This window comes from Ahaetulla prasina, chromosome 3 (genome assembly GCF_028640845.1).
Source record: "Ahaetulla prasina isolate Xishuangbanna chromosome 3, ASM2864084v1, whole genome shotgun sequence".
Taxonomy (NCBI): Eukaryota; Metazoa; Chordata; class Lepidosauria; order Squamata; family Colubridae; genus Ahaetulla; species Ahaetulla prasina.
In genome coordinates this window covers 227,179,063-227,203,450 of record NC_080541.1, presented here as the reverse complement: position 1 = coordinate 227,203,450, position 24,388 = coordinate 227,179,063, and the positions used below count along the sequence as shown (strand labels likewise).

At 43.0% G+C, this 24,388-nt stretch overlaps 1 protein-coding gene across 1 annotated transcript; it reads left to right on the top strand.

Annotated features, from left to right (window-relative positions):
* The first annotated feature begins 8,358 nt into the window (after nt 1-8,358).
* On the top strand, nt 8,359-23,228 carry TCF15 (transcription factor 15). The gene is made up of 2 exons (XM_058177213.1): nt 8,359-8,930; nt 22,712-23,228. The coding sequence occupies exons 1-2, from the start codon at nt 8,454-8,456 to the stop codon at nt 22,787-22,789; spliced, it is 555 nt and encodes a 184-aa protein (XP_058033196.1). The 5' UTR covers nt 8,359-8,453; the 3' UTR covers nt 22,790-23,228.
* Nucleotides 23,229-24,388: the final 1,160 nt, after the last annotated feature.

Below are 24,388 nucleotides of genomic sequence, written 5' to 3'. Positions count from 1 at the left end.
TTTGGACATCCCTGCTTTATAAGGTAGGTAAAATGAGGACTCAGATTGTTGGGGGGGCAATTAAGTTGACTTTGTATATAAATATACAAATAGGATGAAGACTATTGCTTGACATAGTGTTAGCCGCCCTGAGTCTTCGGAGAAGGGTGGGATATAAATGTAAATAATAATAATAATAAAAAATAGTAGACAGTTTTTGGTTGAAGCTTTGGGGACTTTGAGAAGAGACCACAGAGTCAGGTAGTGTATTCCAAGCATTAACAACTCTGTTACCGAAGTCATATTTTCTGCAATCAAGTTTGGAGCGGTTAATATTAAGTTTAAATCTATTGTTTGCTCTTGTATTGTTGTGATTGAAGCTGAAGCAGTTTTCAACAGGAAGAACATCTGGACTTACAGCACAGAGCATTTACTCTCTCGGTCAAAATGGGTATGTGTAACCTCAGGACATCTGCCTGGATCCTAGCAGGACTCCGGGAAGGGGTGGGGGCAATACCAACCCACCCACCCATCTTGCAAACCAGCAGGCCAAGAGAACTGGGGTCTCTCCCTGCTGCTTGCTTAGAGGTTTCCACTTTAGAAACGGCAGGTGAGACCCTGCCCTTCAAAGGAAATGGGTCTTTAAGGCATGTGGGGGGGGGTCATCACCCTTAGGGCAGTGAGGGAGGGGCGAAAGATAAACAGAAGAAACACTGGTGTGTTTGGGATGCAATGAAGTGGGCCCTCCTTTCACGCTGTGACTGGAAATGCATAAGCTTGGAACCAAGGCAGACAATGGTGGCTCAGGCTGCTAAGACAGTCTGTTACTAACACAGCTGCTTGCAATTACTGCAGGTTCTAGTCCCACCAGGCCCAAGGTTGACTCAGACTTCCATCCTTTATAAGGTAGGTAAAATGAGGACCCAGATTGTTGGGGGGGCAATAAGTTGACTTTGTATATAATATACAAAGTCAACTTATTGCCCCCCCAACAATCTGGGTCCTCATTTTACCTACCTTATAAAGGATGGAAGGCTGAGTCAACCTTGAGCCTGGTGGGACTAGAACCTGCAGTAATTGCAAGCAGCTGCTGTTAATAACAGACTGCATTAGCAGCCTGAGCCACAGAGGCCTGTTTCTAGGTTCTACCATATCTCAAGACCTAAAAATGGATACCTGACATCAAAAACGTCATCAAAAAAGCACAACAAAGACTGTTCTTTCTGCACTAACTCAAAAAGCTCAGACTGCCCATGGAAGCTGCTGATCCAGTTCTACAGAGGAATGATTGAGTCTGTCATCTGCACCTCTATAACTGTCTGGTTCGGTTCTGCAACCCAACAAGAAAAACACAGACTTCAGGGGATAATTAGAACTGCAGAAAAAACAATGGCTACCAACCTGCCTTCCATGGAGGATCTGTTTACCGCACGAGTCAAAAAGAGGGCTGGGAAAATATTTACAGATCCCTCACATCCAGGACATAAACTGTTTCAACTCCCAGAATTCCCCAGCCAGCAAGGAATTCTGGGAGCTGAAGTCCATCCAAGGTGACCAATTCTGGGTGTTGAATTCTGGGAGTTGAAGAAGATTTGGGATGTGTGAAGCGACTTTCGCCTCATTTTAAGACTTTTCTTACCCCGGTTATTACGTGAATCATTTCAGTTGTTAAATTGGTGATGGACGTTAGGAGAAACCCTTCCATACTACCACCGCTTACAATACTAGACAACACAGTGTCAACAGTAGAGACCTTCACATTTTTTTAAAAAAATTTTTTTTACATTGATATCCCGCCCTTCTCCGAAGACTCAGGGTGGCTTACACTGTGTTAAGCAATAGTCTTCATCCATTTGTATATAATATACAAAGTCAACTTAATTGCCCCCAACAATCTGGATCCTCATTTTACCTACCTTATAAAGGATGGAAGGCTGAGTCAATCTTGGGCCTGGTGGGACTTGAACCTGCAGTAATTGCAGGCTGCTGCTGTTAATAACAGACTGCATTAGCAGCCTGAGCCACAGAGGCCTGTTTCTAGGTTCTACCATATCTCAAGACCTAAAAATGGATACCCGACATCAAAAACGTCATCAAAAAAGCACAACAAAGACTGTTCTTTCTGCGCTAACTCAGAAAGCTCAGACTGCCCAAGGAGCTGCTGATCCAGTTCTACAGAGGAATGATTGAGTCTGTCATCTGCACCTCTATAACTGTCTGGTTCGGTTCTGCAACCCAACAAGAAAAACACAGACTTCAGAGGATAATTAGAACTGCAGAAAAAACAATGGCTACCAACCTGCCTCCCATGAAGGACCTGTATACTGCACGAATCAAGAAGAGGGCCGTGAAAATATTTGCAGATCCCTCGCATCCTGGACATCAACTGTTTCAACTCCTACCCTCAAAACGACGCTATAGAGCCCTGCACACCAGAACAACTAGACACAAGAACAGTTTTTTCCCGAAGGCCATCACTCTGCTAAACAAATAATTCCCTCAACACTGTCAAACTATTTACTAAATCTGCACTACTATTAATCTTCTCATCGTTCCCATCACCCATCTCTTTCCACTTATGACTGTATGACTGTAACTTTGTTGCTGGCAATCCTTATGATTTATATTGATATATTGACCATCAATTGTGTTGTAAATGTTGTACCTTGATGAACGTATCTTTTCTTTTATGTACACTGAGAGCATCTGCACCAAGACAAATTCCTTGTGTGTCCAATCACACTTGGCCAATAAAAAAAAATTCTATGGACAAATTAACAAAAGAAATTAAAGAAAAGGAATATACAAAATATTACGTAATATGGGATAAATGGTACAACTGGCTGGAGATTAGAAAAAAAAGGAATAATGATGAAAGGGGAGAAACAAAAGAATGCAAGATATATATAAGAAAGTATATAAAGTGTACAAATTTAAATATTATAAGTGATAGGAATTATAGAGTCATAAGGGATAATGGGACAAGAAGGATATAAATATTATAAAGGGAATTGGGAGAAAATGCAAATATCAGGAGATTACTGCTACGAAACATTTGCAAAGAGGGAATGTACGTTATGTGTTTTGTGTTTGTTGTGTTGTGTTATAAATAAAAAACTTTAAAAAAAAAACCAAAGAGTCTTGCACAGCTTCATTCCCTGCAAAGGAACACACCATCTGACTTTGAGGGGCTAATTTTACTTTATTTTTTTCTTTCCCAGCCCCTCCATTCCCTTTTTTTTCTTTTTTTGCCAGCCCTGGGGAAAAAATGAATTATTTCCTTGCAAGGGAAGGGAAGCGAAATCCACTTGGATTTCACCGGATCCATCCCAGCCTGCGCGGAGCAGAAACCCACCGGCTCCTGTCAAGAGGTCAGCCCATCTCCTCCAGCCAGCACTCAAGGGGAGGTTTTGCCCCATTCTGGCTTCCTGACACGGATGAATTATTGCTCTGAGGTTTCCTTTCCTGTCTGCGTCTTTGCCGGAGAAGAAATTTCGTTCTCTCCTCTCCCTTCTCACCTCGGTCTTCTCGGCTTCTCTCCTTCAACCCGGTGAGCCGAGCCCCCCATCTCCGCCCCCCCCCTCCCGCGAGAAGGCAGTGAGCCAAGGAAAACAGAGTCAAAGCACTACTTTGGGTCTTCCTTCTGTTAAAAGGCAGGGCCGGTCTAGGGAAGAGAAGGACCAGGGGAGACAGGATAGCAGTCTTCCAATATTTGAGGGGCTACCCCAGAGAGGAGGAAGGGGGTCAAGCTGTTTTCCAAAGCAGCCAAGGAATAATTGGATGGAAACAACTTGCCTCCAGAAGTTGCAAAAGCTCCAACGCTGGAAGTTTTTAAGAAGAGATTAGATAACCCTTTGGCTGAAGTGCTGTAGGGTTTTCCTGCCTAAAACAGGACAGCTCACCTGTTTGGAACCCTCACCACATCTCTGATATCAATACAATTGAACGTGTCCAGAAATATTTTACAAGAAGAGTTCTCCATTCCTCTGAAAACAACAAAATACCTTATCCCACCAGACTTGAAATCCTAGGCTTAGAAAGCTTGGAACTCCGTCGCCTCCAACAAGACCTAAGTTTAACTCACAGAATCATCTATTGTAATGTCCTTCCTGTCAAAGGCTACTTCAGCTTTAATTGCAATAATACAAGGGCAACCAATAGATTTAAACTTAATGTTAACCGCTTTAATCTAGATTGCAGAAAATATGACTTCTGTAACAGAATCATCAGTGCTTGGAATACTTTACCTGACTCTGTGGTCTCTTCTCATAATCCTAAAAGCTTTAACCAAAAACTTTCTACTATTGACCTCACCCCATTCCTAAGAGGACCATAAGGGGCGTGCATAAGCGCACAAACGTGCCTACCGTTCCTGTCCTATTGTTTTTCTTTTCTTCTTCCTATATATATGCTTATACCTCCTTATATTTACTCATATATGTTTATATACTATATAATCTTTTTGTATGATGTTGTGACAAAATAAATAAATAAATAAATAAATAATAAAGGCCTTCGAGGTCCCTTCCAACTCTGTTATTCTATTCTATTCTAACTGATCAAGGAGAGATTCAACCTGGAAATAAGGAGAAATTTGCTGACAGTGAGAAGCATCCACCGATGGAACAGAAATTGCCTTCTGAAGTTGTGGGAGCTTCATCCCTGGAGGCTTTCAAGAAGAGACTGGACTGCCATGGTGTAAGGTCTCCTGCTTGGGTGTGGGGGTTGGGCTAGATGACCTACAAAGTCCCTTCCAACTCTGTTAATCTGAATCTATTTAAGATGATCAAAGCAGGCCTGGAGACTAAAACATATGATGAACAGTTGCAGGAACTGGGCCTGGCTAGTCTACTGAAGAGAAAGACCAGGGAAGACAGGATAGCCTCTTCCAATATTGGAGGGGCTGCCCAGAGAGGAGGAAGGGGTCAAGCTGTTTTCCAAAGCAGCCAAGGAATAATTGATGGAAACAACTTGCCTCCAGAAGTTGCAAAGCTCCAACGCTGGAAGTTTTAAGAAGAGATTAGATAACCCTTTGGCTGAAGTGCTGTAGGGTTTTCCTGCCTAAAACAGGACAGCTCACCTGTTTGGAACCCTCACCACATCTCTGATATCAATACAATCGAACGTGTCCAGAAATATTTTACAAGAAGAGTTCTCCATTCCTCTGAAAACAACAAAATACCTTATCCCACCAGACTTGAAATCCTAGGCTTAGAAAGCTTGGAACTCCGTCGCCTTCAACAAGACATAAGTTTAACTCACAGAATCATCTATTGTAATGTCCTTCCTGTTAAAGACTACTTCAGCTTTAATTGCAATAATACAAGAGCAACCAATAGATTTAAACTTAATGTTAACTGCTTTAATCTAGATTGCAGAAAATATGACTTCTGTAACAGAATCATCAGTGCTTGGAATACTTTACCTGACTCTGTGGTCTCTTCTCATAATCCTAAAAGCTTTAACCAAAAACTTTCTACTATTGACCTCACCCCATTCCTAAGGGGACCATAAGGGGCGTGCATAAGCGCACAAACGTGCCTACCGTTCCTGTCCTATTGTTTTCCTTTTCTTCTTCCTATATATATGCTTATACCTCCTTATATTTACTCATATATGTTTATATACTATATGATCTTTTCGTATGATGTTGTGACAAAATAAATAAATAAATAAATTTTAGGCCTTCGAGGTCCCTTCCAACTCTGTTATTCTATTCTATTCTAACTGATCAAGGAGAGATTCAACCTGGAAATAAGGAGAAATTTGCTGACAGTGAGAAGCATCCACCGATGGAACAGAAATTGCCTTCTGAAGTTGTGGGAGCTTCATCCCTGGAGGCTTTCAAGAAGAGACTGGACTGCTATCGGTCAGAAATGGTGTAGGGTCTCCTGCTTGAGCGGGGGGGTGGGGGTTGGGGGGTTGGACTAGATGACCTATAAAGTCCCCTCCAACTCTGTTAATCTGAATCTATCTAAGATGATCAAAGCAGGCCTGGAGACTAAAACATATGATGAACAGTTGCAGGAACTGGGGCTGGCTAGTCTAGTGAAGAGAAGGACCAGAGGAGACAGGATAGCATCTTCCAATATTCGAGGGGCTTCCACAAAGAAGAGGGGGTCAAGCTGTTCTCCAAAGCACCTGAAGGCCAGACAAGGAATAATGGATGGAAACTGACCAAGGAGAGATTCAACCTGGAAATAAGGAGAAATTTTCTGACAGTGAGAATAATCAACCCATGGAACAGAAGCTGCCTTCGGACATTGTGGGAGCTTCATCACTTGAAATGAGATAATAAATTGATGTTATTGTAAGAAATTAGGAATGAAGGACAGATAGTTCATGTATTAAGACGAGATTAAGATAAGATGTGGATAGTCGATCAAGTTAAAGGGTTTTAATGCAAGAATGGAATATCAGGATATATTTTGTGTACAGTTAAAAAGGGGGGGATATTGAGAAATATATTCAGCAAAAAAAAAAAGGCCTCTGGTGGCTCAGACTGCTAAGACAGTCTGTTATTAACACCGTGGTAGCTCAGGCTGGTAAGAAGCCTGTTATTAGAACACAGGGCCGTGGTAGCTCAGGCTGGTAAGAAGCCTGTTATTAGAACACAGCAGCCTGCAATTACTGCAGGTTCAAGCCCGGCCCAAGGTTGACTCAGCCTTCCATCCTTTATAAAGTAGGTAAAATGAGGACCCAGATTGTTGGGGGATTGTTGGGGGATTGTTGACCTTGTAAATATACAAATAGAATGAGACTATTGCCTTATACACTGTAAGCCGCCCTGAGTCTTCTGAGAAGGGCGGGATATAAATGTAAAAAAACAACAACAAACACAGCTGCTTGCAATTACTGCAGGTTCAAGTCCCACCAGGCCCAAGGTTGACTCAGCCTTCCATCCTTTATAAGGTAGGTAAAATGAGGACCCAGATTGTTGGGGGCAATAAAAGTTGACTTTGTATATAATATACAAATGGATGAAGACTATTGCTAACATAGTGTAAGCCGCCTTGAGTCTTCGGAGAAGGGCGGGATATAAATGCAAATAAAAAAAAAAGGAGAAATAAGATAATTAATTGATGTTATTGTAAGAAACTAGGAAATAAAGGGCGGATAGTGATACTTCTTTAAGAAGTGTTAAGAAGAGATTAAGATGAGATAAAGAACTATGGAAAAATAATATTATGGCCGAAATTGGAAATACGTAAAATGTACTTGGGGGTGGCTCAGTGGCTAAGACACTGAGCTTGTCAATCAGAAAGCTCGACAGTTCGGTGGTTTGAATCACCATAGTACAGGTCTCCTGCGAGAGCAGGGGGGTTGGACTAGATGACCTCCAAGGTCCCTTCCAACTATGTTACTGCGAAAGAGAGGAAATAATAAAGACATGGTGAAAAATGGTGAATCTGTGATAAAGAATTATATAAAAGGGATGAATATGGAAAAAGTGGGAAGATGGGAATAGATTATAAAAATTAAGGTATATAAGATGTATAAGATGTGACCCAGTCAACGCTCTGTTCAAAAAATATGTATAATGAAAGAAAAAAATTAATAAATTTGTTTACCAAAAAAAAAAGTAGTAGTAGTTGTGGGAGCTTCAAGGGAGACATGATAGCAGTCTTCCAATATCTCAGGGGCTGCCCCAAAGAAGAGGGAGTCAAGCTATTCTCCAAAGCACCTGAGGGTAGAACAAGAAGCAATGGGTGGAAATTAATCAAGGAGAGATGCAATTTAGAACTAAGGAGAAATTTCCTGACAGTTAGAACAATTAATCAGTGGAACAACTTGCCTGCAGAAGTTGTAAATGCTCCAACACTGGAAGTTTTTAAGAAAATGTTGGATAACCATTTGTCTGAGATGGTGTAGGGTTTCCTGCCTGGGCAGGAGGTTGGACTAGAAGGCCTCCAAGGTCCCTTCCAACTCTGTTGTTGTTGTTGTTGTTGTTATTGTTATTATTATCATTATTCATCACTGGAGGCTTTCTAGAAGAGACTGGACTGTCATCTGTCAGAAATGGAATAGTTTGGGCGGGGTGGGGGGGTTGGACTAGATGACCTCCAGGGTCCCTTCCCACTCTGTCAACCTCTATCCCTGCCAGCCAGGCGTCCCTCCCGGCCGCCTGTCAAAGCCACCCGCCACGTGCGCCGCCCGAGCCGCCCAGAGCTCTGAGCTCGGCTTTTCTGCGAGGCAACGTTTTCAATTTCCGAGACCCGGAGCATCGGCGCCTCCTTATTGGCCAGCCCGGGAGGATGCCGGAGTTGCTTATTGGCCGGTTGGGATTCTGGGCGGGGCTCCCGACTCCGCCCCCTGGCTTTAAATACCGAGCGGGGTCGGCGGCTTCCCCTCACAGCTGGCTCCGCGTGCGGAGCCGTCGCTTCGCTCGGGCTGCGTCCGCTCCGGTCCGGTCCTGCCCGTCCCCGACGCCCCTTTCCGCGGGGAGGGAGAGGAGGGGGTCCGTCCTATCAGCCATGGCTTTCACCGTCCTGGGTCCGGTGGCCGCCCACGTGCTGTACCCGGAGCTGAGCCTCCTGCCGTCGGAGGAGGACGAGGAAGAGGAGAACCGGAGCGAGAGCGACGCGTCGGATCGCTCGTCGGGCTGCTGCGCGAGCCGTCGCAAGAGCGGGCACGGCCCGGTGGTGGTGGTCAAGCAGCGGCAGGCGGCCAACGCCCGCGAGCGGGACCGGACCCAGAGCGTCAACACGGCTTTCACCGCCTTGCGCACCCTCATCCCCACCGAGCCGGTGGATCGCAAGCTCTCCAAGATCGAGACCCTCCGCCTGGCTTCCAGCTACATCTCCCACCTGGCTAACGTGCTGCTCCTGGGCGAGGGTTGCCAGGACGGGCAGCCTTGCTTCCGAGCCCTCTGCGGAGCCAAGGGGGAAGGAGGGACGGCCGGACCGCCGCGCAGCATCTGCACCTTCTGCCTGAGCAACCAGCGCAAAGGGGTGAGTGAGTTGCGCGCTCTGGGTTTGCTGGGCAGGGCGGCTGGGCGAAGGGGAGGGTCTGGAAGAGAGGGACTGTCTCTGAGCTTCTTCCCCACCCACCCCCCGCCCTTCCCCAGTGGCTTAGTGGGATTTGAACCTGGAGCTTTGGAGTTCTAGTTCTCTGCACCTATCCTGGCCCTTAGATTTACAGAGCTCTTCAAACTTGGCCGCTTTAAGGACTGGTTGGATGTCAGCTCCCAGGATTCTCCTGCCAGCTAGGCTATGGAGCAGTGGTCTCCAACCTTGGCAACTTTTAAGACTTGTGGACTTCAACTCCCAGAATTCCCCAGCCGGCAAATCCAAATTTGGCAACTTTATAACTTGTAGACAGCTAGCTTGACTGGCCGGGGAATTCTGGGAGTTGAAGTCCATAAGGCTTAAAGTTGCCAAGGTTGGAGACCGCTGCTATGGAGAGAATATGGTGGACTTCAGCTCCCAGAAATCTCCAGCCAGCTATGCTATGGAGAGAATTGGTGGACTTCAACTCCCAGAAGTCTCCAGCCAGCTATGCTATGAGAATTCTCCAGCCAGCGTTCTAAGTCTAGTCGGTGTTGTCTTTGGTGTGCTGTGCAACCCCCTTTATTTGGGTGGATGGTGGCCAACGTAGTATGCAAGTCCGGGGAATCTAATAATCTTGTGGCTCAACAGGCTAATGCAGTCTGTTATTAACACAGCTGCCTGCAATTACAATTACTGCAGGTTCGAGTCCCACCAGGCCCAAGGTTGACTCAGCCTTCCATCCTTTATATATAAGGTAGGTAAAATGAGGACCCAGATTGTTGGGGGCAATAAAAGTTGACTTTGTATATAATATACAAATGGATGAAGACTATTGCTTGACATAGTGTAAGCCGCCCTGAGTCTTCAGAGAAGGGCGGGATATAAATTCAAATTAAAAAAAATTCAGTGTTTAAATAATACTCATGTGGGCCATTTTCAAAGGCAGTGTTCCTTTGCCAATGTTGATGGAGATTCTCAGTCCTCCAGGTCATAGTTGTCCCAAAGGTGCTTTTTCAAGATTTTCTGTTTTTTCCTTGAAGATGTTTCACTTTTCATCTAAGAAGCTTCTTCAACCCCAGAGCTGAAGAAGCTTCTTGGATGAGAAGCAAAATGTCTTCAAAGAAAAACCAGAAAATCCAGATGCCCTCTTGAAAAAATACTTTTGGATCCTTCGCCAATTAGAAATCAAACCTTGTTTGTTCAGTGCAATCCTTGTAAACTGGTGTTTCTCAGCTCTGATAACTTTACGATGTGTGGGCTTCAACTCCCAGAATTTCAAGAAGAGACTGGACTGCCATCTGTCAGAAATGATGTAGGGTCTCCTACTTGGGCAGGGGGGGGTGGTTGGACTAGATGACCCATAAAGTCCCTTCCAACTCTGTTATTCTGTTAATTCTGTTAATTCCTTAGTCTCTATGTAAACCAGTGTTTCTCAAACTTGGCCACGTTTAAGATGCGTGGACTTCAACTCCCAGAATTCCCCTGGCTCTTTGAAAACCCGTGTTTTTCAAACTTGGCCACTTTTAAGATGGGTGAACTTCAACTCCCAGAATTCCCCTGGCTCTTTGAAAACCCGTGTTTTTCAAACTTGGCCACTTTAAAGATGGGTGGACTTCAGCTCCCAGAACTCAGCCCCTCTGATGGCATTGGCAAAACAGGGAAATAAATAGGATTTTTTTAAAGGATGTGTGTTTGTGTTTTATTTTCATAGTTATAATACACACTGAAGATGGCATTTAATTTCATGTACGAGGTGCAATGACAATAAAGTAAACTAAACTAAAACTAAATAGGGGGTGCGACTCAGAAAACCACGGATAAAACTCTTATTTTCTGTAACGAGTAAACAGTGAACAGCAATATTGATGCTCTTTTAAAAAAAACCTACAACTTTCTCACTGGGCGTATAGCCTATAGACCTGGGATGACTCCCAGAGACCACAATCTTGAATCTTGGGTTATTATGTCCCAAATCTCTGAAAAGACAATAAATTAGAAGTGGCTGCTAAAATAATTCACACTCATCTTTCTTTTTTTGGTAGATATGCGTGTAGGCTGGAACTTTGATTAGATTGCCATTTAGTAATTCTTTCGTTTTTTTAGATGCAACCTCGCCTGCCAAATAGTTTAGTCTATACAGCCCTGAGCGAAATTGGGATACAAATTCCATTCCCACATGCCACACAAAGGAAGGGTTGGGTGGATCCAATGTGGGTGTAGGAAGACGTAAATTGGATATGCCAAAATAAAAAATAAAAAATAAATCCTTGTTGCGATGTGTGATAAGGAAGAAAAATGTGTGAAGAGAGTTTGCTTTAGAGTTTGCAATGATGGCCGGTGGGCCTGGCGTTTATCTCTTTGTATACACACAACAAGGAGAGGGGAAATGCATAAACATTTGGGCCTACCTATTGTCATTAACGGCAGGGACCTGTTGGCTCAGCGGCTAAGTCGCTGAACTTGTCGATCGGAAGGTCGGCAGCTCAACGGTTCGAATCTCTAGTGCCTCGTAACGGGGTGAGCTCCCGTTACTTGTCCCAGCTTCTGCCAACCTAGCAGTTCGAAAGCATGTAAAAAATGCAAGTAGAAAAATAGGGACCACCTTTGGTGGGAAGGGAACAGCGTTCCATGCGTCTTTGGCGTTGAGTCATGCCGGCCACATGGCCCCGGAGACATCTTTGGACAGCGCTGGCTCTTCGGTTTTGAAATGGAGATGAGCACTGCCCCCTAGAGTCAGGAACGACTAGCACATATGTGCGAGGGGAACCTTTACCTTTATTATCATTAACTAAAACTGGTCAACCCTTCAAAGTGCCTGAGGATGAAGCCATCGTAACTGGAAAAAAGTTGTGATTTCACTGAGTTATTTTAACCACAATTGGATAGTTTGATGCCCTCAAAAGCCAGACTAGAATTTGCAACGAAGGTCCCAAGAGTGGAAAATATTAAAAATCTTGATTTTTTTCCCCCTATCTGGAACACAAGTGATGGAGTAGAGCCTATACTGATTGTTTGTTTATATTAAATGTATCCTGTCTTTGCTATTTTTATGAAGAGTTGGAGGTGGTAGAGATATGTAACAAGCCTCCGTTGCTGGAATTGGGCATGTCTAGTTTAATGGAAAGAAGGATTAGGGGGTGACATGATAGCAGTATTCCGATATCTCAGGGGCTGCCACAAAGAAGAGGGAGTCAAGCTATTCTCCAAAGCACCTGAAGATAACACAAGAAGCAATGGATGAAAACTAAGTAAGGAGAGAAGCAACTTGGAACTAAGGAGAACAAGTGAGAATAATCAGTGGAGCAATTTGCCTCCAGAAGTTGTGAATGCTCCAACACTGGAAGTTTTTAAGAAGAGATTGGACAACCATTGGTTTGAAATTGTATAGGTTTCCTGCCTGAGAAGGGGGTTGGACTAGAAGACCTCCAAGGTCCTTTCCAACTTGGGCCTCTGTGGCTCAGGCTGCTAATGCAGTCTGTTATTAACAGCAGCTGCCTGCAATTACTGCAGGTTCTAGTCCCACCAGGCCCAAGGTTGACTTAGCCTTCCATCCTTTATAAGGTAGGTAAAATGAGGACCCAGATTGTTGGGGGCAATAAGTTGACTTTATATATAATATACAAATGGATGAAGACTATTGCTAACATAGTGAAAGCCGCCCTGAGTCTTCAGAGAAGGGCGGGATATAAATGTAAATAATAATAATAAAAAAAACTTCTATTCTTATTCTTATTCTTATTCTTATTCTTATTCTATTCTATTCTTACATAAAAGTAAATAAAATTGAATAGAGAAGTAATGTACAGTCCAAATACTCTTTTAAATTGTTCAAGAACTCCTTAATTCTCAAAGAGCCTTGGCTGGGAAATTACAGGAGTTAATAATATAATAATAATAATAATAATAATAATAATAATAATAATAATAATAATAATAATAATAATAATAATAATAATAATAATAATAATAATAATAATAATAATAATTTAATTTGTATACCGCCCTTCTCCCGAAGGACTCAGGGCGGTGAACAGCCAAAATAAAATACAAAAGGAACAATACATACAATACTAAGAACAACCCTTAAAAAACTTATTCAAATGGCCAAATTTAAAATACAATAACACCCTATAAACTTGACAAAAATTTGAATAAAATCAAATTAAAAATTTTAATAATCAAGCCAGTCCAGCAAGGCGGAATAAATAGGTTTTAAGTTCGCGGTGAAAGGTCCTAAGGTCAGATAGTTGTCGAAGTCCAGGGGGAAGTTCGTTCCACAAGGTAGGAGCCCCCACAGTTGAGGCCCTTAGAAGCTAAAGCTGAGAAACACTTGTTTTAGAGCGTCTTTGCTAAGTTAGAGCTATCTCCATGTCAGTTAGCCTTCTGTATCCATTCCACTTTGTGTTCTCTCTGCTGTATTGTCTAATATTCCAAGGTATTCCAAGGTAAACTGCCCCTGAAAATGGAGGATCTGTAAAGCTTGCAGTCAATTATGTTTTGTCTTTTTCCAGCTCTGGGATTCTAATGAACAAGTACTTTGGGGCAGTTTAAAAATGGTCCTTTCCAGAAAGTGAACAGGAATTCATACATCTTAGATAAAAGAATAACCATGGAGGTCTTTTAGTCCAACCCTTTGCTCAAGCAGGAGACCTTATGCCATTTCAGATAAATGGACACCCAGTCTCTTCCTAAAAGCTTCCAATGATGGAGAATCCACAACTTTTGGGGGCCAGCTGTTTGCTGGTTAATTGTTCTCACTGTCAGGAAATTTCTCCTTAATTCTATGTTGCTTCTCTCCTTGATTAGTTTCCATCCATTGCTTCTTGTCCTGCCCTCAGGTGCTCTGGAGAATAGTTTGACTCCCTCTTCTTTGTGGCAACCCCTGAGATATTGGAACACTGCTATCATGTCTCCCCTGGTCCTTCTTTTCATTTAAACTAGACATACCCAGTTCCTGCAACCGTTCTTCATATGTTTTAGCCTCCAGTCCCTAATCATCTTTGTTGCTCTTCTCTTCACTCTTTCTAGAGTCTCAACATCTTTTTTATAGTGTGGCGACCAAAACTGGATGCAGGATTCCAAGTGTGGCCTTACCAAGGCATTACAAAGTGATACTAACACTTCACTTGATCTTGATGCTATCCCTCTATTGATACAGCCTAGGATTTTATTGGCTTTTTTTGGCTGCTGCAGCACACAGCTGGCTCATATTTAAGTGATAATCCACTAGGACTCTTAGATGCCTCTCTTAGGAATTTTTCTCTTGGTGCATAATGCGCCAATTCCTAATGCAATGTTCATTTAAATATGTGTTCAAGTTAGAATCTCCATAGACATCAAGTTACAAACAGAATAACCCATGTTGCTATTTGTCAAGTAAATTGGTGTGGTGAAAAAAGAAAAAAATACTCGCACCTGGATTTTTTTCTCTTTTGTTATTATTATTTTTCCATAAGTAGAAGAAAATAAGAGAAAAATGGAAAGAAAAGAGGAAGGGCAAAAAAAACAGAAGGGAGGAAGGAAGAAGGATAGATGGATGGATGGAGAGAAGGGACTAAATAAGGAGAGAGGGAAGAAAGGATAGATAGATAGATAGATAGATAGATAGATAGATAGGGAAGGAGGGATGGAGGGTGGGAGTTTGATGTGAAGGAAGGAAGAAAGAATAGATGGATGGATGGATAGAGAGAGAGAGAGAGAGAGAGAGAGACAGGGAGGGAGGGAGAAAGTTTGAAGGAAAGAAAGGAAGGAAGAATAGACGGATGGATGGATAGATAGACGGATGGATAGAGATGGATAGATAGATAGATAGATAGATAGATAGATAGATAGATAGATAGATAGATATGAAGGAAAGAAGGAGGGAAGAAAGGAAGGAAGAATAGATAGATGATTAGATAAATAGATAGACAGACAGATAGTGAGTTTGATGTGATGGAAAGAAAGAGGGAAGAAAGGAAGGAGATAGATAGGTAGGTAGGTAGGTAGGTAGGTAGGGAGTTTGATGTGAAGGAAAGGAAGGAAGAATAGATGGATGGATGGATAGATGATAGATAGACAGATGGATAGGGATGGAGAGAGAGAGAGAGAGAGGGGGGAAGGAAAGGAGGAGGGAAGGAAGGAAGAATAGATAGATAGATAGATAGATAGATAGAAAGACAGATAGATAATGAGTCTGATATGATGGAAAGAAGGAGGGAAGAAAAAAAGAATAGATAGATAGATGGATAGATAGATAGGTAGATAGATAGATAGATAATTAGGGAGGGGTGGAGGGAGGAAGTTTGATGTGAAGGAAGGCAGTTCCAGGCTTTGTTTTCAACAGCTATAAACAAACTCATCACTTTGGTATTATCGAAATCCCTCCAGCGCCTTATTTCATCCCTTTCCATGCCGGCTGGGGAATTCTGGGAGTTGAAGTCCACCCGTCTCAGAGTTGCCAAGATTGGGAAAGCAGCACGGCTCCGAAAGCTATTTTTGTAGAGGCAGGGAGGGAGGGAGGGAGCGCTCCGTGGGCCCAAGGCAGACTTTCACATAACCGCCGTGGTATTTGCGGTGATGTTTTTTCAGCTGCGCTCGGTGGAAAACCTTGTGGGACAAGCGGGGGGGGGAGGTGTCGTGACTTTGCGAATAAGCTCCCTCTCTACCCGCCTCCCCCACCCCACCCCACCCACCCGGGAAAGCCATTGGATCTTAGCATGGGAAGCAGCTGGGATTCCAAGTTTTTTATTTATTTATTTATTCATTTATTTATTTTGTCACAACAATATATGTAGGTATCATACAAAAAGATTATATAGTATATAAACATATATGAGTAAATATAAGGAGGTATAAGCATATATATAGGAAGAAGAAAAGAAAAACAATAGGACAGGAACGGTAGGCACGTTTGTGCGCTTATGCACGCCCCTTATGGTCCTCTTAGGAATGGGGTGAGGTCAATAGTAGAAAGTTTTTGGATAAAACTTTTAGGATTATGGGAAGAGACCACAGAGTCAGGTAAAGTATTCCAAGCACTGATGATTCTGTTACAGAAGTCATATTTTCTGCAATCTAGATTAAAGCGGTTGACATTAAGTTTAAATCTATTAGTTGCTCTAGTATTATTGCAATTAAAGCTGAAGTAGTCTTTAACAGGAAGGACATTACAATAGATGATTCTGTGAGTTAAGCTTAGGTCTTGTCGAAGGCGACGGAGTTCCAAGTTTTCTAAGCCTAGGATTTCAAGTCTGGTGGGATAGGGTATTCTATTGTTTTCAGAGGAATGGAGAACTCTTCTTGTAAAATATTTCTGGACACGTTCAATTGTATTGATGTCAGAGATGTGGTGAGGGTTCCAAACAGGCGAGCTGTATTCTAGAATTGGTCTAGCAAATGTTTTATATGCTCTGGTTAGTAGTGTGGTGTTTTTGGAAAAGAAGCTACGCAAGATTAGGTTTACAACTCTTAGAACTTTTTTTGCTATGTAGTTGCAGTGGCCTTTGGCACTTTTTAAAAAAATTTTTTTAATTTTATTTGCATTTATATCCCGCCCTTCTCCAAAGACTCAGGGCGGCTTACACTATGTCAAGCAATAGTCTTCATCCATCTGTATATTATATACAAAGTCAACTTATTGCCCCCAACAATCTGGGTCCTCATTTTACCTACCTTATAAAGGATGGAAGGCTGAGTCAACCTTGGGCCTGGTGGGATTTAGATCATTTGACATGAAAACTCCAAGGTCTTTAACGGGATGGGGGTCGTCTGTAAGGTAATGTCCATCTAGTATGTACTTAGTTTTTGGGTTCTTTTTTCCTATATGTAAGACTGAGCATTTGCTGGTTGAAATTTGGAGCTGCCAATTTTTAGACCAAGCGGTTAGATGATCAAGGTCGTTTTGAATGATAGAAGTATTGTCTGTGATGTTAAATAGTTTGACATCGTCAGCAAAGAGAACACAATTACTTGAGATGTGGTCACAAAGATCATTAATGTACAGTATGAAGAGCGTTGGTCCAAGGACGCTGCCTTGAGGAACGCCACTCTTGACAGGAACAGGATTTGATAAAGCATTGCCAATTTGTCTTGGATTCCGATGGCATCACAACTGTTGCTATGGCAACGTTTGGTGTGGCTCACCCTCTGGACCCAGGAAAGGCCTGGGTCCCGAATTTCTAGGTCCTCTTTGGCCTCAAGCCCTTTCCAGAGGTCAGAGGTCAGAGCCACTGAGATGCCAAAATGTCCATTCAGACTTGGGAGTCTTTGGAGATACTCAATCCTCCAGGTCATGGTTGTCCTAAAGGTGCTTTTTTTTTCTTTTCTTTTTTCTTTTTCTTTTTCCAAAAGGCAGCTGGACTTGGTTTTTCCTTGAAGCCGTTTCGCTTCCCATCCCTTCTTCTGAAGCAGGGGTCTCCAACCTTGGTAACTTTAAGCCTGGAGGACTTCAACACCCAGAATTCCCCAGCCAGCTTTGCTGGGAGTTGAAGTCCTCCAGGCTTAAAGTTGCCAAGGTTGGAGACCCCTGCATCAGAAGAACTGAAGAAGCTCTGCCTCTTGCCCTTTTAACAATTTTATTACTTTATTAAGTAGCATACAAAGACAATACAAAAGTGAATAGAATAGAATAGAATAGAATAGAATAGAATAGAATAGAATAGAATAGAATAGAATACGGAATGGAATGGAATGGAATGGAATGGAATGGAATAGAATAGAATAGAATAGATAGTAAAATGTAGGATAGAATAGAATACAATACAATACAATACAATAGAATACAATAGAATAGAATAACAGAGTTGGAAGGGACCTTGGAGGTCTTCTAGTCCAACCTCCAGCTTAGGCAGGAAACTCTACAGCACTTCAGACAAATGGTTATCCAACATCATCTTAAAAACTTCCAGTGTTGGAGCATTCACAACTTCTGGAGGTAAGTTGTTCCACTGATTAATTGTTCTCCCTGTCAGGAAATTTTTCTTTAGTTCTCAATTGCTTCTCTCCTTGATTAGTTTCCACCCATTGCTTCTTGTTCTACCCTCAGGTGCTTTGGAGAATAGCTTGACTGCCTCTTGTTTGTGGAAACCCCTGAGATACCAGAACATTGCTATCATGTCACCCCGAGTCCTTCTTTTCCTTAGACTAGACATCCCCAGTTCCATCAATCATTCTTCATCTGTTTTAGCCTCCAGTCCCCTAATCATCTTTGTTGCTCTTCTCTGCACTCTTTCCAGAGTCTCAAATAATGGGGAAAACAGGGAAGAATAAAGGGAGAGAAAAGTGAGGGAAAGAATAAGGGGAAAAGAAAGAAAAGGCACTGACTTCTAACTCCATTCGGTGCAGTAGAATAAGCTCAACTTTTTACTTTTACATAATAGTTTAAACTAGCCATAACAACAAATCTACCTCATTGGTAAAACCCAAAATCAAAGTTTCATTCCCCCCACCATCTCAAGCACGAAGTCCAGAAACGGTTTCCAAGTAGAAATGAAGCAATTTTTCCCTCCTTCAACAAAGCAGTCAATTTAGCCATCTCGGCTAACTCCATCCATTTTTGCAGCCATCCGTCCATGGTGGGGATCGAAATGTCCTTCCATTTCTGTGCGTAGAGTAGTCTTGCCGCCATCAACATGTATAGCATCCAAGTTTCAATTTCTCCCCCGCTCAAGTCTTTTTCCATTAAACCCCGACACCTCTTTTAGAATGAATGAGCTGGAAGGGACCTTGGAGGTCTTCTAGTCCAGCGGTCACCAATTGGTGGTCCGAGGACCACTGGTGGTCTGCGAGAAAACTTTGGTGGTCCGCAGAAAAATTATTTGCATTTTTTTATATTGCACTGAATCAGGGGACCTCAAACTATGGCCCCTGGGATGGATACGTGCAATGAACGTTTGGGTTGCTGCAGAGAGTCTCCCATTCCTGACAAATGGCTGTCCATCTAGGGATGATTAGGATAGGATAGGATAGGATAGGATAGGATTGGATTGGATTGGATTGGACTGGATTTTGGATAGAATAGAATAGCTAATACTACTTTTTGGGGGAGTAGTACCATAAAATTATACATCAATGGAAAGATAATTTAATCAAGAATGTAATGCAATAACTTTCATGAGGGATTTGCTGTTAGAATAGCAGCTGCAGTATAAAGACGACAAGTGAAACTCGTAGAAAAAACGAGATATACAAAAATTATCACCATGTCAATTAATACTTCGTTGGATAACCTTTAGCATGAATTACAGCCTTACAATGTCTTTCCATGGAGTGAACCACGTCTTTTAATTCTGCGACTGTTGTAATGTGAAACCAAGATTGGATGATGGCTTCTATTAACTGGGTTTTCTTGCTGGGTCGCTTCTGACTAACCAATTTCTTTAGTCGGCTCCATAGATTTTCAACTGGGTTATTAGGTCTGGGCTAGTCCCAGGCCATTCCAGCAGTGAAATAGAATTATCTTGAAATTCCAAAAAAAAAAAAAAAAGTGGTGTTATTAGCCATCAAACCTCAAAAATACACTTTCCCCAAAAGGTTTCCACAATTTTGGCCACGACTGTAATTGGCATACATTAAAAATGATATTTTGTTTGCATACAGCTCTTATTTATTTATCCTGTCATGTTTATATAGTGTAAAATTAGAGGTGGTGACCCTTTAATTTTACACTATATAAACGTGACAGAGTAAATAAATAAATAATTACAAAATTATGCGAATAGAATAGAATAGAATAGAATAGAATAGAATAGAATAGAATAGAATAGAATTTTATTGGCCAAGTGTGATTGGACACACAAGGAATTTGTCTTGGTGCATATGCTCTCAGTGTACATAAAAGAAAAGATACGTTCATCAAGGTACAACATTTACAACACAATTGATGATCAATATATCAATATAAATCATAAGGATTGCCAGCAACAAAGTTACAGTCATACAGTCATAAGTGGAAAGAGATTGGTGATGGGAACCATGAGAAGATTAATAGTAGTGCAGATTCAGTAAATAGTTTGACAGTGTTGATGGAATTATTTGTTTAGCAGAGTGATGGCCTTCGGGAAAAAACTGTTCTTGTGTCTAGTTCTGGTGTGCAGTGCTCTATAGCGTCGTTTTGAGGGTAGGAGTTGAAACAGTTTATGTCCTGGATGCGAGGAGTCTGTAAATATTTTCACGGCCCTCTTCTTGATTCGTGCAGTATACAGGTCCTCAATGGAAGGCAGGTTGGTAGCAATTATTTTTTCTATATAGTCAGCTATATTATATGACACAGAGAAACAACACAGTCCAGTTCGGATGTATGCATGTACATGGCAAGAAAAATGAACCTTGTGAGTATACCCAATACAAAGCTGTTGCAGAATTTGCTTATCCTGCTAGAAATACTTTGAAACCCCCTCCCAGAGGGGAGCAACAGAAACAGACTGTGAAGTGGGTGTGTGGGGTCTCTAACGATGCTTCGAGCTCTAAGCACATAGAGCTTATAAGCAGTATCCTGAATAACAGGAAGCAAGCTTCCTATAATCTTCTCCACTGTCCTCACCACTCTCTGTAGGGACTTTCTATCTGAGGCACTGTGGCCACCAAACCGAACAGGGATGCAGTTTGTTAAGTGGAAACTGATCAGAGGGAGACGCAACCTGGAAAACTGGAGGAAATTCCTGATAGTGAGAATAATTCATCCATGGAAGAGCTTTCCTCCTGGAGTTAGGGATGCTACAATACTGGGCGTTTTCAGATTGGGGTGCGACTTAATAATTGCTTTGCTTAGCAATGGAAATTGTCCAAATTGGGATCATAAATTGCGAATTAGCTGTAATTGCTGCATTGTCTTAACGACCACGGCAAAAATATATATATAATTGTAATAAAATGTGGTTCAATTATATGGTGACACCTTACAACCATCAAAACTTATGAATGTAATTGAGGGGTTCAGTTATAGTCATGCCTGGAGACTACCTGTAAGCAGGTTTTCTGAACACCACTTAAAAGATACTGGCTGTGTTTCTAAGCCCTGTGGGATTCTGGGAGTTGAAGTCCACACAAGTCCTGCTATAAACATAACTTGGTTAATTGTAGGACAATGTAATGAACAGAGTCAAGATACGAAGATGGGATAATTGCAGTGCTTGGACAGAATTCATCAGTTGGATTCTGTTGTGGTCCGCCAGCAGCCTGCGGAGCTGGCAGCGGAGTCGGACAGTGAGTAGGCTGGAGAGGACGATGGGCCAGTCCTGGAGTCAGGGGAAGGTCCGGATGAGGGCTCTGCAGAGGCAGAGATGGGACTACGGCCATCTGGGAGCAATGCGTGGACTCTGGAGTCTCCAGAGGTGGACAGCAGAGAGGCAGAGGAACAGGAGGAGCCTGTTCCTAGTGCACGCATGTGAAGAGCTGCCAGAAGGCAAGAGCAGCTGAAGAAGAAAGGACAACTCAGGAGTAAGGCCAGAAGATGATTGGCCCCTCCCATAAGGCTTAAAAGAGCAGCAACGAGCCGTTGGGTTCTTTGTAGGAAAGCAACGTTGATTTCCGTGCTTCTTTTCAGCGTCTCTTGAACTTTGTAGGGGGTTTGCCAAAGACATCAAAGGTTGATGATAAGGCCAAGGGACTGGTTATTAAGAATTTTGTTTTGGACGAAGCTGAGAATGGATGAATTCTCAGCTGTTTTAATAAAATAAGTTTATTGAGGACTGAATTGTGTTTAGTAACCACTACTTGGGCCTTGATCACAACAGATCCTTTCTTTGTATTAAGATATGTTGTGCTTTAATAGCGATTTGTGCAAGCCACCGTGACATGGATTCACACATGAATCTATCTATCTATCTATCTATCTATCTATCTATCTATCTATCTATCTATCTATCTATCTATCTATCTGCTATTTATCTCGTTAATCGCTCTCTCTCTCCCTTTGCCTCTATCTACTGTGTCTCTATCTCTCTATTTCTGTCTATCTACATCATTTATATAGACGTTCCTCTTACAACCAACCAAATTACTCCTTTGTTTATCGAAACCAGGGCTGAAATCTAGCAGGTTCTGACAGGTTCTGGAGAACCGGTAGCGGAAATTTTGAGTAGTTCTGAGAACCGGCAAATACCACCTCTGGCTGGCCTCAGAGTTTTGTTTTGGTTTTAGGTTTTTTTGCATTTATATCCCGCCCTTCTCCGAAGACTCAGGGCAGCTTACACTATGTTAAGCAATAGTCTTCATCCATTTGTATATTTTATACAAAGTCAACTTTTATTGCCCCCAACAATCTGGGTCCTCATTTTACCTACCTTATAAAGGATGGAAGGCTGAGTCAACCTTGGGCCTGGTGGGACTTGAACCTGCAATAGCAGTTGCTGTTAATAACAGACTGTCTTACCAGTCTGAGCCACCCCAGATTGGGGTGGGAATGGAGATTTTGCAATATCCTTCCCCTGGGAGTGGGGTAGGAATGGGGATTTTGCAGTATCCTTCCCCCGGGAGTGGGGAGGGAATGGAGATTTTGCAGTGTCCTTCCCCTGCCACACCACGCCCACCAAGCCACGCCCACGGAACCGGTAGTAGAAAAACTTGAATTTCACCACGGATTGAAACCCAATACGTCTAAAATAAGCAGATCGATGGTTGAGATTAACAGAAGGGTTGGATTCCATCCCCCTCTCCCCCACCCCCGCCCAAAGTCTGGAGCCCAGAGGACGGTGTAGGGCTGCCCGGACGGGCTGACTCTATGGAAGAGGCTACTCAAGCTTTTTCTCCCCTCTCTGTTGTAGGGAAGTCGGAGGGACCTTGCCGGGAGCAGCTGTTTGAAAGCCAGAGGTGGGAACCAGGTGAAGATGCTACGGAGGTGAGGCCCGGGCGGCTGTCTGTCGGAGAAGGCCAGCCAAAGGGAGATCCGGACCTCGGATTTTGTCTTCCTGAGCGGGACAGTTGGGGGGGGGTGTCATGGAATATGACGATGCAGACGGGTACAAAGAGGGGCTCTGTGATGCAGACTCAGAGGAGACCGAGCAGGAGGAAAGATGCTGTTGATTGCAACAAGGGCCCAGGGCTGCACTGGAGGGACTACAAAGCCGTGCCCCGGACCTCCAAGAGACCCTCCTCTGTTCCGGGGAGCATGGATGGAGCTTGAGGACCAAGGACAGGGAAGAAGGCCAGCCGTCTTCTGGATTGTGTGTGTGTGCGGTCTCCAATCTCTCTTCTGAAAGGACAAGTCTTGAAACTTCAGTTCCAGATGTTACTTCGGCAACCTTCTCCAAAGCAATTTCCCAAATCTTCCAGCTGCTGAGTGAGGGATTTTTTGGGGGGTGGGGGGGAAACCGGGGGTGGGGGGTTGTGTAGGAGGGTCGAATGGATCCGGGATGGCAGATGGTGGAAAGTTTGGTAGCGGTTTTGTCCAGCGAAATCCATCTGACTCAAAAAGCAGGAAGGCTTTCTGTGAGCTTCTCCCGAGAGCTTCTGCTTTGGACTCAGGCGTCGGCCGGCCGTGGGGGGTGGAGGGAACCGTGGCCAGATTCCCTCTGGATCCGGAGTCGGAAGAGCTGGAAAAAGTGGAGAGGACAGTTGGAAAACAGCCGGCTTCTCTCTCTCTCTCTCACTGATCTATGAGGTCACCGTCGAAATGTTATTTCCTTATTCTGCCGGGCTTAAAAATAAAAAGATTTGTTTTTTTTTCCTCCCTCTCTCTTATCCCTGTGCAATTCTTCATCACTTCCCTTTGTTTGTTCTTGGCCGTGTCTCCAGCGAGATAACGCAAATCCATATCCTTACATGGGGAAGCAGCGCAGGGAGATAAGAGAGTGGGCTGGGCGTGTTATTTCTACAAAAAAAAAAAAGGGGGGGTGACAAACAGAGGAGTCATTTTATACCATCTTGGTTAACGGAAGAATAGTTCTAAAAAACCAGCTAAGGACTGTTTACTCCTTTCGTGTAGTGTTTTTTTTTTTAAATTTGTGGAGTTTAAGATGGATGGACTTCAACTCCCAGAATTCCCCATTGAGAAATTCTGGGAGCTGAAGTCCACCCATCTTAAAGTTGTTGAGCTGGTTGGGGGAACTCTGGGAGTTGAAGTCTACCCATCTTTAAAGCATGTTGGGTGGGGGATTTCGTGAACTTGATCTCCGTGGGCTTTAGATCATGCTGTCTGGGGAATTCTGGGAGTTGAATTTCACTCGTATTAAAGGATGCTTCCTGGGGGATTCTGGGAGTTGAAGTCCACTCATATTAAGGAATGCTTCCTGGGGAATTCTGGGAGTTGAAGTTCACTCATATTAAAGGATGCTTCCTGGGGAATTCTGGGAGTTGAAGTCCACTCATATTAAGGAATGCTTCCTGGGGAATTCTGGGAGTTGAAGTTCACTCATATTAAAGGATGCTTCCTGGGGGATTCTGGGAGTTGAAGTCCACTCATATTAAGGAATGCTTCCTGGGGAATTCTGGGAGTTGAAGTT

What these genes read in the sequence shown, in the direction of transcription:
- TCF15 (XM_058177213.1), top strand. Translation starts at nt 8,454, where the DNA reads ATGGCTTTCACCGTCCTGGGTCCGGTGGCCGCCCACGTGCTGTACCCG. An exon ending in TGAGCAACCAGCGCAAAGGG is followed by an intron (nt 8,931 to 22,711) that starts GTGAGTGAGTTG and finishes TCTCTGTTGTAG; the next exon opens with GGAAGTCGGAGGGACCTTGC.